At 35.5% G+C, this 16,757-nt stretch overlaps 3 protein-coding genes across 8 annotated transcripts; 2 read left to right on the top strand and 1 right to left on the bottom strand.

Annotated features, from left to right (window-relative positions):
• The first annotated feature begins 2,329 nt into the window (after positions 1-2,329).
• Aos1 (SUMO1 activating enzyme subunit 1) lies at positions 2,330-6,960 on the top strand. The gene is made up of 5 exons (XM_077441981.1): positions 2,330-2,672; positions 5,261-5,432; positions 5,509-5,765; positions 5,840-6,036; positions 6,142-6,960. The coding sequence occupies exons 1-5, from the start codon at positions 2,581-2,583 to the stop codon at positions 6,444-6,446; spliced, it is 1,023 nt and encodes a 340-aa protein (XP_077298107.1). The 5' UTR covers positions 2,330-2,580; the 3' UTR covers positions 6,447-6,960.
• Positions 6,961-8,099: 1,139 nt separating this feature from the next.
• On the top strand, positions 8,100-10,764 carry ND-15 (NADH dehydrogenase (ubiquinone) 15 kDa subunit). Of its 5 annotated transcripts, none has more exons than XM_077442512.1 (3): positions 8,100-8,188; positions 8,587-8,810; positions 9,804-10,764. In XM_077442512.1, the coding sequence occupies exons 2-3, from the start codon at positions 8,598-8,600 to the stop codon at positions 9,894-9,896; spliced, it is 306 nt and encodes a 101-aa protein (XP_077298638.1). In that variant the 5' UTR covers positions 8,100-8,188; positions 8,587-8,597; the 3' UTR covers positions 9,897-10,764. The 5 variants fall into 5 exon arrangements, with proteins under 5 accessions (XP_077298638.1, XP_077298641.1, XP_077298639.1 ...); XM_077442515.1 differs by having other exon boundaries at positions 8,129-8,195; positions 9,804-10,328; XM_077442513.1 differs by having other exon boundaries at positions 8,129-8,502; positions 9,804-10,328.
• A 3,846-nt stretch (positions 10,765-14,610) lies between these two features.
• LOC143920270 (WD repeat-containing protein 89) lies at positions 14,611-16,337 on the bottom strand. Of its 2 annotated transcripts, none has more exons than XM_077443076.1 (7): positions 16,137-16,337; positions 15,824-16,047; positions 15,557-15,738; positions 15,223-15,486; positions 15,061-15,152; positions 14,887-14,989; positions 14,611-14,815 (listed from the first exon to the last, which is right to left on the bottom strand). In XM_077443076.1, the coding sequence occupies exons 1-7, from the start codon at positions 16,244-16,246 to the stop codon at positions 14,669-14,671; spliced, it is 1,122 nt and encodes a 373-aa protein (XP_077299202.1). In that variant the 5' UTR covers positions 16,247-16,337; the 3' UTR covers positions 14,611-14,668. The 2 variants fall into 2 exon arrangements, with proteins under 2 accessions (XP_077299202.1, XP_077299203.1); XM_077443077.1 differs by having other exon boundaries at positions 14,615-14,815; positions 15,557-15,735.
• Between the last annotated feature and the right edge of the window lie 420 nt (positions 16,338-16,757).

Raw genomic sequence — 16,757 nt, 5'->3', positions numbered from 1 at the left:
TTAATTTTACTGAGGGCCCATATTTTCTAACAGATAGTGGGGCCCACATGCCATCGGGCATGTTCGCTTGTATGGCCAGTCCGCCACTGCATATAGACATCTTACATAATTATGTATATGTAAGATGTCTATATATGTACATATACTCTACAGCAGGGGCGGCTCGTATTTAAGGGCAACCGGGACACTGCCTCACACAAATTTCTCCTCACCTAAAAATCAAAGAATTTGTAATATTGTTGGTGACTTGACAAGAGTTAAGAAGTATAAATAGCGGCCATTTAATATAAATACTGACCTTCCATATTTAAATACTGATAAAAATACTTTAATTCAAGTCATTCTTACAGTCACGAGCCACCCCTGCCCTTCAGGTATAAAAAAACAGATTACGTAAACACAATCTGATTTAGATCGTTGACTTTAAGGTCTGACCGCACTAGGCGATACTGAGCTGTAGCGATACACCGCAGCACATCAGAGTTGGTACAAAAGTTTAGACCGCACTAGGCGGCACTGCATTGAGTGTGGTAGCGACTAACACGGGCGAGTTGGTCCCAACTCGCAGGAAGGTGACCGAACTCGACCATGTCATATAGCGAGCCGCCACACTATAAAAAACGAATTGTGCTATTTTAACGAGTGTGACAGCCGTAGTTTTTGCCAAAGTTGCACGGCACAAAACCAAAATAAAAACCATATAGTCACCAGTTTTAAACCACTGAAATGGAGACGTACGCATAAAGGTCTGTTCATACCTATCCAGCACGACCCGAATCCTGCAAGTATCCTGCAAGTACGGACAGTATTCATTAGGGTAAACGGACTACTAGTCATATGTGAACTAGTCACAGGACAACCGGTCGCTCTAGATCGGTCACACGTGATCACCCGTCACACTAAAACTGGTCACACCCTAAAATCGGTCACGAGAAAACTGATTGACCGATTTTAGGGTGTGACCAGTTTTAGTGTGACGGGTGATCACGTGTGACCGATCTATGTAGAGCGGCCGGTTGTCCTGTGATCGGTTCACATTTGACTAGTAATCACCGAACCATTCTTTAGTACATTCTATATTGACGCGCATGAATCGTAGATATATAATACACATAGATCCGCCCTCACACTTTATACTGGTCTCCCTTTTGGCGCATGCAAAATACATGGCGCATGCACGGTTTCTCTCAGTAGGTAGGTAGGTACCGCTGCGTCGTAGGGAAAAAAACCTTTTTTTTTCCCAACTTCCCCGATAGTTAAACCCCCCGCACCCCTCAGTTAGTGAAAACAAGATTTCCGACCAAAATCACACGTCAGGGCCTATCTAGTGTATTATACATCAATGGCATGAATGGGTAAATGCGCATTCGCGAATGGAGTATGAATACGTCCATATAATGTACCAAAGAATACTATCCGCACTTGCAAGACACCTGCAGGATACGGGTCGTGCTGGATAGGTATGAACAGATATTAAAGGTCTGTTCATACTTAACAGCACTGCACAGCTTCAGCACTGCACGACTCCGTTTCAAATATGTCATTTTATTACATTTCTATTTATATTTACCTACACGTCGCGGTCACGTCACGGTCACAGCACTTTGGCCGAGTGCAAGGCAAAATCGGCTTACTTATACATTACAGGTCATGACGATACGGCGCAATATTGCTTACGTCGTATTGTCGAGTACTTACAATATGAATGCATACACGTGCATTCGTAGCTACGCGTCAGAATACAAGTCAGACAAAAATGTGTCGGCGTTTATCGAACGAAAAATTATGTATAATCGCGTTGTTGTTGGAAGAAGAAGCTCAAGAAGGCAATAAAAAAGCACGGAGACGTTTTGATGTGCATCCCATGTTAAAAAATAAAAAAAATCGAAGGAGAGTTTTGGACACTGTATAAGGAGCTTGTGGATGATGGACAAAATTTTTTTAAATATTTGCCCCAAAACCATGTTGAAAGATTGAACAGCTGTCAACTGTCACTATCGCGATAATTGGTCCAAAACAGCAAAGCGGAAGACTCATGGCACGTAATTCGAGTGTATATTTCCACGATGGTCAAAAAAACGGATACGATACGTTGACGGATGTTGCTGTAAGGTATGAACAGGAAATGTCGGGTACTGCTGTAAGCCTGCCGTGGCGTAAACGTGACGGTCGGTATGAATATACCCATACAAAATGTACCAAAGAATACTTTTCGTACGGCCGGATACCTGCTGAAGTCGGTACGTGCTGACTAGGTATGAACAGACCTTAAAAGAGTCGAAAGAAGAAAGGGGAATGCAGAGTGGAGTGGAGCGCGTGTAGTGGCAGCAGTGCAAATCAGCAGGTCGCCAAAGCAAGGTGGCAGCACCGTCCACTTGCGGCCGCCGGCGTCCCGCTTCTTTGATTTCAAACTGAAGTTGCCCGAATAGCGATCGCGATAACAGCGTGCAGTAGCAGTTGCAGTTGCAGTTGCAGTTGCAGTTGCAGTCGCAGTCGCAGTTGCGGTCCGCGGGCGAACCCACGCAGACAGACGCCGATACCGACACCGACACCATTCATTTACTAATCCGAGGCGCCGAGATGGTGGAGAGCGAGAAGACAGACCTCAGCGAGGCGGAGGCCGAACTCTACGACAGGCAGATCCGACTCTGGGGCCTCGACTCGCAAAAGAGGTCTCTCACTTCACCCCACCCCACCCACTCACCTCACCCCACTTCACTTGACGCGCACTTCGCTCGCAAACATGACTCCATTATCGCACATAACCTCAAACGTCAGACGCCGACTTCCCAAACGTCAGACTACCACTCTCCCTATGCTCGCTTTCGTTTAAGCTTTTTTACTTTGTTTTGTTTATTGTTATGACTTTTCGTCGTATGCACTTGACTGCTTTCAATCATGTTCAAATGTTTCAAATATTTTACTCGCCTATCCCTCTGTTAGTTGTGATTGTATATCAATCAGAATAACATATACCTAATGTATCATTTCCAAATAGACTTTGTATATATGTATTGTTGGTTCGTAACTTTGTAAACAAATCAAAACTTCCACAACGGCGTGGGGACGAGGGACGGGCCTTCGCCCCGGGGGATGCCGGGGCGTAGACTGAATTGGAGGCGAATCCGTGACGTTAAATTTAATAAAACAAAAACAAATGAATATTCAAATAAATTGTTAATATGAGATCGGCCATTTTTAAGCGGTTTATATTACAAATAACGAGCAAAGCCGGGTAAAACTTCTACTATATATATATAGAGGAAAAATAATGCAATGAAATCATTCAAGTGAAAAGCATGATTATTTTCATTCCAATACTAGATAATACTATATACTATACTATAATACCAAATACGATTAATACTAAATACACGCATGTATTACAAAAAAACAATTGACAAAAAATATTAAAAAAAAATTAAAGAAATGTATATGTATGTATGTAGTTCTAAAAGTAAACAAACTGTTAAAGAAAGTATTCAGACACTTTTGTATGGAATTCTGTTGAGAAGACGGCAAATCTGGGCAATCGTATACAACTAGTGTTGTACCCGATGAAATATCATTGTTTTAATATCAAAAAAAAATGGCTAAAACTACCTACCTACCTACATATAAACAATAGAAAAATTAAATAAATAAATTTTCAATAGATGGCGCTAAATGCTCGGAGACTAATTTACCTAGGAACATTGGTAGCAAACACTATATATACAAGTTTTTTTCTTTCGATATTATATTCCTACATTTTGATGGCAGTGTTTTAGCTGTGACGTACATATGTATGTCGATATTATATAAATGAAACATTGTATTTATAGACTATTTAAAAAACAACATTTTTTACAAGCCTATTCTAATTAAGTAGTTAGTATTTCAGATTTTACCACTGAAATTTATCTCCTCCAAAACATTATTGGTTTTATTAGTACAGTTATGGTTGCCGGAGGTGATGAATAAAAAACGGTACTTTCCCGTTATCTGGTGAATTTTTTTACAAGGCTTTATATATGTTTCACTTCGCTAATGATTCAGGCGAAATTTCTACATTCTTCCGTTTGTTTTGAAACTTTGCCATTTTGCGCGGTTTGGTCAACGATAGATATTTCTTTCTTACTTAAAAATAGAATTATTACTCTACCGAAGATTATTTTTAGAATAGAGAGGAATCTTGTCTGTGAGGATGCTGTATGCAAGAAAACATGAAATGTAGGTCTAATTGTCTTGTCGGAAGAGAGTCAACAACCGACGTGGAAATTGGTTCGGCTTATACAGTCGTCTACCGGTTTACCAAACGATTACAGCCGTTCATTTCTTATATTGTTAGGCCAAAAAGTTAAAGTTGATCGAATTGTGCAAAGAGGAATTAGGTATAACCAAGATATTAACTCTTTGAGTGCTGAACAATTCCATGAGCCTGAAATACCCCAATAGGCATTAGTTTTTGAGTAAGTAAAAAATAAACAAGATTATTACATTTTAACAACACTCAAGAAGATGAAACTGGTTTTGGAAAAATACATTCATTAATAGACTTCTTTTGTTTATTTTATATTATTGCAAGATATATTAGAGAGTCTAAACACACCTTTACAAAACTCGAAATCCTCGACGGTAGTGATCTAGGGTTTGTTTGGATGAGCTACAATTTTTATACCTACTTTCTATTGGATTTCATAATAATTCTAGTTGGAAGTGTTGGCAAAATTTTCAGCGTGATGGACTTTCAACAGAAAAGACGTCAGCACTCAAAGGGTTAATTACTGGAGAACTTAACATGTGAAGATATGAGGCAAAAGCTTAATCGATGAAAGCTTGTTTACGAGGAGAAAGAATAGTGCCGACAAATTACTTCCTCAGTGGTGGACTTTTTAAATTTTATCTTATGAGTTAATATTTTTAAACGAATAAATAAGTTTTTGCAAACTCTACAGAGAATGTTTTACATAAAGATTATTTTTGTATTTCCATAAGAGATATTTGAGAAATATGATTATAAATTACGTCATAGCAATTTTTTTGTTGTTGTTTCGTCTTATCTTGTAGTGTTGTATTTCTGATTGCATTTGAAAGAAATATTCCAAACACCGAGTCAAATTTCCGTAACATATCATACCACAGGAAGAAATATGACACTTTTCGAAACAAAATAGAAACAATCTTGTAACGGTTATAAAACATAATAAAATGTCAATATCATTTGGAGAGAATAATTTATAAATACGATACTGACGTGAACTTTTTGATTGTTTTTCAGACTACGTGGAGCTCGCATTCTGTTGATTGGCTTGAAAGGATTTGGTGCTGAAATTGCAAAGAATATTATACTCGCCGGTGTCAAAAGTGTCACCTTGCTCGACAGTCAGCCACTCTCCCAGATTGATTCTTTCGCTCAGTTCTTAGCTCCGCCTGACAAGATCGGAACTAATGTAAGCAGCTGTGTATTTCCTATACAAAATCTAACTCTTCCAATACATAGGAATTGAATTTGCGTTTACGTTTCAGCGGGCTGAAGCTTCTCAAGAGCGCGCTCAAGCTCTGAATCCCATGGTTGCTGTCACAGTCGATACCACTCCCGTGGCTGAGCTTTCAGATTCTTTCTTCTCTAATTTTGAAGTTGTCTGCGTGACCGACTGTCCCTTGAATCAGCTCGTCAGAATTAATAATATATGTCGCTCGGCCAGTGTGAAATTCTTCTGCGGACAAGTATGGGGAATGTTTGGGTATACGTTTGCCGATCTTCAAATTCACGAATACGCCGAGTAAGTAATGTGTATCTATTGAAAGTCTTGTACATTACTTATGTTTGACTTGATTTGTTTTTTTTTTCATTTAGAGATGTGATTCAACACAAGGCTGCTAAGCATAAGTCAGACGGTTTGCCAACCAAAGAAAAACCCCAAACTATAACAACAACGGTTCGACAAACGGCTACGTTTGTACCTCTGGCAGCGGCTTTTGAAGTGGATTGGACAGAAAAAGAATATTCGAGCAGATTACGCAAAGGAGATCCGTCATATTTTGTCACAAGAGGTATATTTACAATTATTCTTCCGTCTCATACAACCTGTATGAATTATCGCAGACTATTTGTATATGTTTATTGAAATTGAATTTAATTTTTTTTTATATTTTTAGTTCTTCTACGTTTTCGTACACAAAATGGTCGAGATCCTGATCCCGAAAGAAGAGATGAAGACTACCAAACTTTGCTCTCTCTACGGAACGATATTTTGAAGGATTGTGGAGTTCCTGTTGAATTTGTTCCCAATTCTTGTCTATGCAACGTGTTTGCCGAAGTCTCTCCTGCTTGTGCGATTGTAGGCGGAGTACTCGGACAAGAGATAATAAAAGCCGTCAGTCAGAAAGAATCGCCCCACAACAACATGTTTTTCTTCAATCCCGATAAATGCTTGGGATTCATTGAAAAATATGGAAATTGAATTTTTTATTAATCTCGTTTGATTTTTTTTTTCATATTCATATAAAGTATTACAGAATTTTTATGGAACACAAGTGTGAAATAAATTTATACAAAAATATAAAAACTGGCTTTGTCTTAATCTATGTACCTACTTCTATTTCGCAAATGACATTTTTTTTCTTATGTCAAGTGATTGGTTGATTTTAGAGGTTTCAAACGTCCCAATATTCTGAAATTATATTGTACATATATTTATTTGTTTACTAGTGGTTTTACCCGGCTTCGCTCAGTATTTATAGTATAAACAGCTTAAACATGGCAAAACAATCTAATAGTGAACATTCATTTTTTTTATTATAAAATTTTTTTTATCGAAAAAAATAATATTCAACGATATCGATATCGTTGTCATAAAAGCTTTGATTTGTTTTCGATGTTCCCAACAAACCTCATATACAAAGTCTCTTTCAAAATTATATATTAGATTATAATGTTGCCACATTACACAGGAGTTCCAAATCGTCACTATGACTAAACAAAAAAAGAAGAAAATAAAATAAAACAAATACAATAATAGAACGCGTATAATAATGGAATATGTATACTTGCTCAAACTCTAAAATCACTGACGCTTATTACTTTTAGTTGTAATGCTATTTTCCAATAAATGATTCTCGTGTATTCGGAAATTTGCAATATTAAAAATACTCGAATGAAAATTTTGCTGACGAAAGTTAAAAAAAATTGCTAAGCATCTCCACTTTACTTGATTTGCAAGTCGCTTACTCAAGTAGGATATAAGCAGACCCCACATTTATGTTTTTGTAGCATGACGTATTTCTTTCCTCTGTCAAACATTCTAAAATGCTATAGAAATTCTTCAATACTTTGTAATCAAATAAATCCGTTTTTGACGAAAATAATCCGGGGTAGAACCCGCTTGGGCAGAACTGGATTTTTTTTTGCTTGGTAAAGGAAAAGTTGGTAAACGGACTACTAGTCATGTGTAAACCAGTCACAGGACAACCGGTCGCTCTAGATCGGTCACACGTGATCACCCGTCACACTAAAACTGGTCACACCCTAAAATTGGTCAACCAGTTTTCTCGTGACCGATTTTAGGGCGTCACCAGTTTGAGTGTGACGGGTGATCACTTGTGACCAATCTAAAGCGACCGGATGTCCTGTGAGCAGTTCACATTTGACTAGTAATCACCGAACCGGAAAAGTTATGTGGGTACCAGATTTATGCCAGCAGCACGATATTTGGATATTAACACGTTCAACCCGGCGTGTACCACCGGTGGCCACGCGGATAATGCTATAGCAGTCTATAATTTTACGGTTCCACTTTATTTAACACCCCAACACTAAAATTCCTATAAAGCTCTAAAGATTTAGGGACAACTCATTATATAAAGTGATTTAATGCTGTCACCCGTAATTGGGTGCCGATACGCGTGACAGTGCCGCCACATGGGCAAATGTATGAAATCATGCGCCGGGCGGAATGTGTTAAAAGAAATATTATCAAAAAAAAATTAAAATAGCTTAATGGTGTTTCTCCTCAAAGCATCGATAATTACAGTAGATAAACAAAAATAAAAACAAATTTACCACACTGTAAGCTTATTACTAAATTATCTAAGCAAAGAATATATTTGACAAATGTATGTCCATAAATGTCATTCAGTACTGGTCATATTTAACTCTGTTACGGCAAACGTCGTCGATCTATTATCCTGGATCCAGTTGTAAAAGGTTTATCGTGTGATATTATATGACTTTCTAAATAAAATTATCTTAATTGCATGAAATCGGAGTCACATTTTGCTAGGCTTTTTTCATATAACCGATTGAAAAACCCTTACGTAATTAACCTAAAAACAATTACATTAGTAGAAAAAAAGAGGCAAATTAAGTTCAATTATCTGCCTTTCCAATTATATTATTGTTTTTAAAAATCACATCATCACATTAATTGCATATGAAGAATTTGAAAAAAAAAAATTGATTTAAAAACTGCCAAATATAGATCGTTCCCTCATTTGACAGAAGTCAAATAGCATTTTTAGGTTTATGTATTTTTTGTATACATTTAAAAAAAATCTTTTAATCAATTTTTTGCAGTACATTCACTTAGTTGTAAATGATTTCAGAGTGAGCAGCGATGTCTCTGTCTCCGTTTTTTAGGAACCCCGTCACAGATATCGCTCCCAATGTTATCAACCAACAAGATTTTGGAAAATGTGCCACACTTGAATTGAAGACCATGGAATGTCTAGAGGCGTACGGGATGCAACGGGGTGCACTTAAGTGTGCCGATTTGCTACATGACTTTGATGAATGTGTTCACAAGAGCAAACAAATAAAACGTGTACTTGTAAGTTAACCTGGGCACTTCCCAATAATCAGGTCCGAGGCAAAGCGTGCGAAGAACACTGGCGCTGCAAAATAAAAGCCAGCCAAAATATATATGAGATCATTTTCAAACGAAAAGTTTATGCAATGTGACTGAACAAAGTACCCCCCACCGTCTATATTATCATTTCTCTATTATGTATTTAATTTACATATTTATAAGTTACAGTTGGACTTATTTGAGTAAGTTGTTCGTTCGCTTTTTCCCAACATCGAACAACAACCTTAAAGAACAATTTCAAAATGAACTGATTCATTGGGATTACAATTGACTTGTTTCAGTTTCCAAGACAGATATAGAGAACTTTTTTTTTTGCACGTTTTGGGAATAATTTCAATAGATAATAATATTGCTTGATCTTTTACCTTCAAATCCTTGGCCAAAGTTAATATAAATAATGTTTTAAACAATCAAGAAAAAAATATTTCTCGATATTGAAAGGTTTTTCATTCCAAGTTGACCCTTTTTCATTTCAAATTGATCCTTATTCATTTCAAATTGACCCTTTTTTCATTTGAAATTAAACCTTTTTCATTTAATTTCAATTTGAAATGAAAAAGGGTCAATTTGATATGTAAAAGAATCTATTTGGAATGAAAAACCTGTATATTCAATTAAAAGACGAATTGAATTAACAAAAATTTTCACTTGCAGCACAACACAGCTTATATGTATAATTTCGTATTAAGAAATAATGGTTATCCATTTCAATTTAATATTCTTTTATTTTTATTCATTTTCATGACTTCAAAAATACTTAGAACCACTCTTATATTCTTATAAGGTATAGATTTTTAATTAAAATAAAATTTGATGGGGGGGGCACCAAACGTTCATCATACAAGAAAAACACGACGTGCCGACCCTGATAATATAATAACCTATTTACATCAAATTTTCTAGCCACTTGTGTCAAATATTTATTATTAATATATATATTTAAATTCTTTTCAGGCTATGAAAACAGAGAGAGCAAGACAAATTAAAGAGGGTATCTTGAAAGGCGATGATAAATACATAAAAGCTCCAAACCCAGGCAGTTTTTAGTGTTTTCAAATCTCTGTATCATAATATAGTTATTAAATATGTGTTATACGCCATTTCACTAATGTGAAATTGTAAAAATTGTAGTTTTCATCTTTATATTAATAATTTCCTTAAATGCCTCATCTAACGGGTATGTTTATGAGACTCTGGCAGTGAATCTTGTACCTTCTTTGGCTGAACTCCGAGATAATCCAGAGATTAATACACTCGGACCAATCAGAACATTTGCTTTCTGGCAAGCGATCTGCATAAAACCTTCACCAGAAAATACAGCAACATTATAAGTTTCCCATGAAGAAATATGCATCAGCAATTTTGTTGTAAAAAATATCAAAACTAAATGTTTTTAATGATCTTTTTTTAAATACCTACAATTTCACTGACAATAAAGCCAATATTTGTCTCTAATAAAATTAATTTAATATGTTACATAAATAAAAGTGTTTTGAATAATTTCCCAAAATCTAAATTCCAATTTCTACCCATATAAACTTTACAAAACTTAAATAATTTACCCAGTCATCTCGAAGATTGTCGGCCACTGGTCTAAATGTGGATAAGTTCCAGTCCAAAGGTACATTTCGTTTGTTAATGAACATACTAGTTTGTTCATACACAAACCAATCTGGCCAGCTATAGTGTACGAAAAAGAACTTGCTCGTTCATGTACAAACTATTAGGCATAAATATTCTCAACCATTTTTCTCATCCTCTATGTACATACATATGTATACTTAATCTGAGTTGCAATATTTTTAATATTAGCGTGATTATATGTGTGGTTTCCATACGATTTCCCCTTTAAATACTTGTCGTTTTGGCAGCTAAAAGTTTCATGCGATACCTAATGAGTTTATTTGAAGATAATATAGGGGATGGACGAATGAGACGACTGGCATGTTAATGCACGTGTTTTATTTATGACAGCTGAAGGCAGAGTGAGGTAGCTTACTCCAAACACAATCGAGTTGGTCCTCACTCGCAGGAAGGTGACCAAACTCGACCATGTCGTATAGCGAGCCGCCACAATAACTTTTGACTGTTACCACTTCAGATTTTTGCTTAAAGTTAGTTCTTCTTTTTGAAGCTGCCAAATCGCAAATACTTTTCATACAATAAAGAACCAGATATTGGCTTTCCAGACAATCGTCTTTGAATGAACCATATAGAAATACAATCTACGACTTCTTCATATTCTGATTTATTCATAACCTTACGCTCTGAGCTTCCATCTTCTGACATTAGAGAATCAGTAAACTTCATAATTTTTTCACTTTGTTTTTTATATGCAAGGTTATGTGTTATTCCAGATCCAGATCTATCCCCGATCGTACCTTTCCATATCTTGCTGGTAACTCTTTATTGAACTGGATCGATTCTACTGTTGATCTTGGGGTTGCATTCCAGAGTGACCTAAATTTCTCTGATCATATTGACTCTGTGTGTTGCTCTGCATCACGAATGCTTGGGTTTGTCTTTCGTAATTCTCGACACTACCATAATCCCGCTGTTTTGGAACCAATGCTCTAGTTAGGAGTATCTTGGAATACGCCTCTATGATCTGGAATCCTTCCACTAAATCTCTATCTATGAAACTTAAACTTATCCAAAGACGATTTCTCCGACTGTTTTATAAGGAGCAATATGGGATTTACCTTTCTTATTTCCTTCACAATTCGTCATGGGTATGGTCGGCTACACTTCCCTTGAACACAGGAGGAGTGTTACCCTCATCAAGTTCTTGTTTTCTATATTTAGAGGCTATATCTCCTGTCCGTCTATCCTGGCTGAATTGGGCCTTCATGCTCCGGAGAGTGTGATACGGACCCGCCATCGTCCCCTTTTTCACACTCTGGCTAGAACTGTGGCTTATAGTTATTCTCCCATTCCTCGTGGCCTCCGTTTCTTAAATTCACTGGATGGTGCCATTGACATTTGTCACATCTCTCTTCATTCTCCGCACCACTTCCTAAGTTACGGAAGTCGCGACCATTTAGAAAGGTTGAGTTAGTTTGTTTAGTTATGATTTTTTTTTATCATGTTTATTTATTTATCTTTTCTTTATTTAAGTATTTTTAATTATAAAATTTCATATACTTTTTTCCTTTTGTCCTTTCTTAATCTTTTTAGCACACTCGTCGCTTTGGAGCAATCTGTTAGACGAGTGTGCTTGATTTATTGATGTTGTATAATAAAATAAAAATGTAATAATCATCAGGAACGTCTAATATCCGAGATCTTTGACGTTCCAACAACATATATATTTGACAAAAAACGTCCTAAGACACCGCTTTTTAAAGCATTGATTATATCTAATTTGTCTTTTAATGATAATACAACACGTTTTCTTTTGCATATTGGTAATATTAAAAATAAATACTTAATCGCGATCAAATTTTCAAGAAAAATCGTCCAAGAAACAACGAGTATTGAATTTTGAAAACAAATGACTCATTTCTCGGTCTTATTTTCGAATTTTTATGGTATGCATTTCAAAGCAGCAAAATCGTAAAATTTGTGTTTGTTTTTAACAATTTGGATAATCGAGGTTCTACTGTATTCGTAAACGAACTGGACTAATCACTTGGAAATTTACACCTACATGTATAATCAGTGGCGGCTCGTGATAATTTTTAGTGGCGGGGCTGCACTGAAAATATGTCTAAAAAATTTCACCATAATTATTCTATCACGTCATAACAGGACAAAATAAGCACAATTTTTGGCGTACGACCACTTACATGTGGATTTAAGTATTATTGAAAAAAAAACTAGCAAAATTCACCACCCATTAAAGGGGTGCGTCCAAACGCGATGAAGATTTCGAAAAATACGCTGGTACTCCAGTAAGATTGCTAAAAAAAATCGTTCTTGCTGGTTTCGCGACGTGGATTAAAAAAAACCCCAAAACCTTTCAAAAACTTAACCCCCTAATTCGTAACGAAAAACATTAACCTGTTGACAATGCATCGATACATCGGTTGTTTCATCTGCCATAACAGCTAGATAAGTTGTTTTTTTTTATTTCAGCACTTATTTGTTCCCTACACACGTTCAAAATACAATCTAAAAGTTAATTTTGAATAGTTTTTGATGTCCCTTTAAAACCGAAGAAGTTTGAAAATGTTTTTTTAAAGAATCGTCGAAATTTTGTGAATATTCTAGAAGCCCCCGAAAAACTCCTGGATTTTTTGAATTATCTGTTTCATCGTGTCCCCTCATTGGCATTTCAAATTTACCGCAAAATTTAACGCAATCAATAATTTTAAATAAAACATCCCGATTTTTTTTTTACGTTTTCGTTATGCTTATCTATTTCCCGCCGACAAGCTTCCCAAAATCGTGAGATTACACAAATTTTTTAAGTGTTCGACACTTCCCTCGTGTTTTTAAATTTATCGTTTAAATGTTTTAAGTCAATAACTCCTGTTTTCGTCCAAGATGCTTCGCCTGGAGACTCGCCTCCAAACAAAAGACACGGATAACAAAATAACACGTTTTTTTCTGTACATCTCGTTAACCAATTGTATTTTTTATAAATGTCTGGATTAAATTTTCGCGAGTAACTAAAAGATCTACTAGTTGCAGGCTGTGAAATAATTAAATTGGGCGTGAGGCAGCCTAATGCTTTTATAGCGACTTTTTCGGTAAGTTCTAGTCGCGAAAAGTGCAAATTTTGTAAATATTTTACTGAATTCTTTTGTTCTTCCATTTTTAAAAGAAAAAAAATCTTAATATATTTAAATAAAAAATTACGAGAAAAAGTTAAACAGATTTGAAAAAAGTTTGCTGTTATCAAAATGAAAACGACTCACCGAAGATTTGATGAGGGCTCGTACACAACCAATTAAGAGTAACGAAAACGAATAAAGCTGTGATCGTGCGATTCAACTAATCAAATGTAAGATCAAGCGCACGAAATCTTAAACAAACTGACAGATGAATGTCGAAGGCGAAGGCTGCCGACTGTCCAGCCCAAAATGGCAGAGTGAGTGAAAGAGAAAGAGCTATCTGCAGTTGCAAATAGCTCTTTCTCTTTCTCGTTCCGAAACTCCGGGCTGCGCAGCGTTCAGCTCGGCGCTGTAACACTTTACAGCCAGTACAGCAACATTTTAATTCATCTGTCACCATACAAGTTAGTGGGGTCTTCAAAACGGTCAACATTACTTACAATATCACCCTTTTGGATATGGGTGATATTGTAAGTAATATTTACTCTGTCGAAGGCCCCAATAGTTAAGTCCATCCAACTAATAAAAAAAATATCATTAATAAATATAATATTAAATGTATTATTAAATATATATCTTAGAATTTTATAGGAGGGGCTGCAGCCCGGCAGCCCATTAGGACGAGCCGCCACTGTGTATAATTTTTTATACGTATAAGTCATTGCGAGGTTTACCCCTGTGCGACACCTATGGTATTAAAATTGTACATATATAAATTTAAAACAATATTCAAATAGTAAGTAGGATGGTTTTGCCAGTTTGATGAGGAATCTTTTCAACAATGAAATCAAATAAATTGGCAAACTCTGATAGAAAGCGATCGACTTGGAGTTACAAATATCCAAGTCTGATCAGCAGCACTGCAGAAATACTTGAAATAAATTCTCTTCAATCGAAGCAAACCAGGGCTTGAATCCAGAAACCTATCGGTGGTTACCATTAACGCAACCACCGAGCTTATACTGTTAGCTAAATAATAATATATGTAAATTTCAAAAATACATTTTTATTATTTATACAACAAATTTACATACAATTAATTTAATACGGTTTATTTTTGTGAACCTTCAATTTTTTCATTCCCATTAGTAACGAAGAGTCCGTTTTGCTTTTCGCATTGGTATTCAAACCGAAACTTTTCCACAAGCTCAAAATTCCCATTTCGCCTCCGGATACAAGTAATTCACTCTAAAATTTAATAAATTTCCGTAATTTGCACGAAATAATTATATTTAATGAAAAATTAGATGCAAATTTACCTCACGATCATACCAGCTGCATCGTACGATTTGCTTATTGCTATCAAGATTTGATTTCAATACTAAACCATCGTCAGTTACCTGAAGCAATTTCAATCCTTTCCTAGAAAAAGTCAATTCTGTTAGTAAGTTTTATAGTATACAATATCTCCATAATAATCGTCAAAAACCAACCTTTCATCAGCATATGAACCCGTAACTAAAAATGGTATATTTTCTTTTGTATTATAAACATCGACTATATAGCAATCTTCTACATTTATATTCTAAAATTATAAAACAAATGATTAAAAATTTCATAAATAACAATCTTATTTGAAAAGAAATGACATTTACCTGTGCAGCTTTAGCTATGTCTTCCCTTGTGAATGTATTGATTTGATCGGCACTATCGACGTTCCAAAACTGGACGTCAATATTCTGGGTAATACAAGATACAACATCATCAGATATCCAGTTGATTATATCTACAGCACATTCAGTACTCAAAGAATATTGCAAGGCGTCGTCTTCAGTTTGTTCACTTATGTCAAAGACGTTGATCAAACCATCAACACCACCGCTCACCACTTTATTTGGTTGTTGTGAGCTAAATTGAACCTATAAAATTAAACCACCGTAAGATTTTGCATGATAGTTGTACACAATTTTATAAATATACAATATGTACCTGCATTATGTCATCAGTATGAGAGTTCCAATAACCACCTAATAAAGATTTACTTCTAATATCCCAAAATAGCATGAATGCATCATTTTGCACTACTTCTGTTCCGCCACAAAGAACTCTATCATTGCATGATATATCGAAAGAAATTAATGGTTTCACAGATTCTCTAGTTTGAGGGTCTTCTGAAATTTTAGATCATTTTAAAATTATAGCATATTATAAAATAGTTTCATATTTGATATATACATAATATATATGTGTATTTACCTTCGTATGTTGTCGAGCATGAATTTCCAGATCGTGTGTCCCACATTCTAATGCCTCCATCTGATGAGCCAATGTAAAGTGTAGAATCGTTCTGTCGCGAAAACCGAATGTCGCAAATCCCTTTTATTGGATCGGTGAGTTTGTCGAGTTTCTTCAAGGAGGAATTGTCGAATGAATATATCTCACACGTCGAGTCGGAGAGAGCTACTGCGACTTTTCCAGAACTTACATAATAAATTGGGTACATATTAGTAAAAAAATCTCAAACAGAAATATTTTTTGTAATGTATGTAAGTAATATAAATAGATCAACCTGTTTCCACACATTTTTAAGATGTAGCTATTGTCAAGCGAAACCGCTTTTTCATCAATAATAGGGTTTTTTAAAGAATTTTCAGCGTCAAATGAATTGTTTCCTTTCATTTTGATATCAATAACAGATAAGTTAACTTAACCTATAAAATATGACAGCTAGCTTACTACACGCGTATCGAGAATTGCCAACCGAAAAAGTAAGTAGAAACAATTGTACACAAAAACGACGAAAACTTTGAAACAACAATTTAAAGATGTGAAGCTTAACATTTTTATTCTTCCGACTGCCTCCGTCAATATGACATTGGATACTTTTTTTAAGACCTTTCTAAGAATTTAATATATCTATAGATAATTACATTTATGAAACTATTTCTATGCATAAAGAATTTAATGAATCATACCACTTCTCTGCTCGACTTTTGAAAGAAAATTTGTTTCATATAAATAGTAATTTTGTTTCATTTAATAGGAAGAGCCTAATTTCATTAATACTGTAAGTTTGTGGGAAATAATATTTTAGGTGAATTACGAGTTTGTGGGGAATGCCGGGCCGGTTCGTATACCTGCATGTCCAAACGCTTGACTACCTGCCCTTTAAAAAAAAGGTACACTTGGC

The sequence above is a fragment of the Arctopsyche grandis genome, chromosome 12, assembly GCF_051622035.1.
Source record: "Arctopsyche grandis isolate Sample6627 chromosome 12, ASM5162203v2, whole genome shotgun sequence".
Classification (NCBI taxonomy): Eukaryota; Metazoa; Arthropoda; class Insecta; order Trichoptera; family Hydropsychidae; genus Arctopsyche; species Arctopsyche grandis.
The sequence above is the reverse complement of the archived record's forward strand: the minus strand, read 5'-3'. Positions and strand labels throughout refer to the sequence as shown.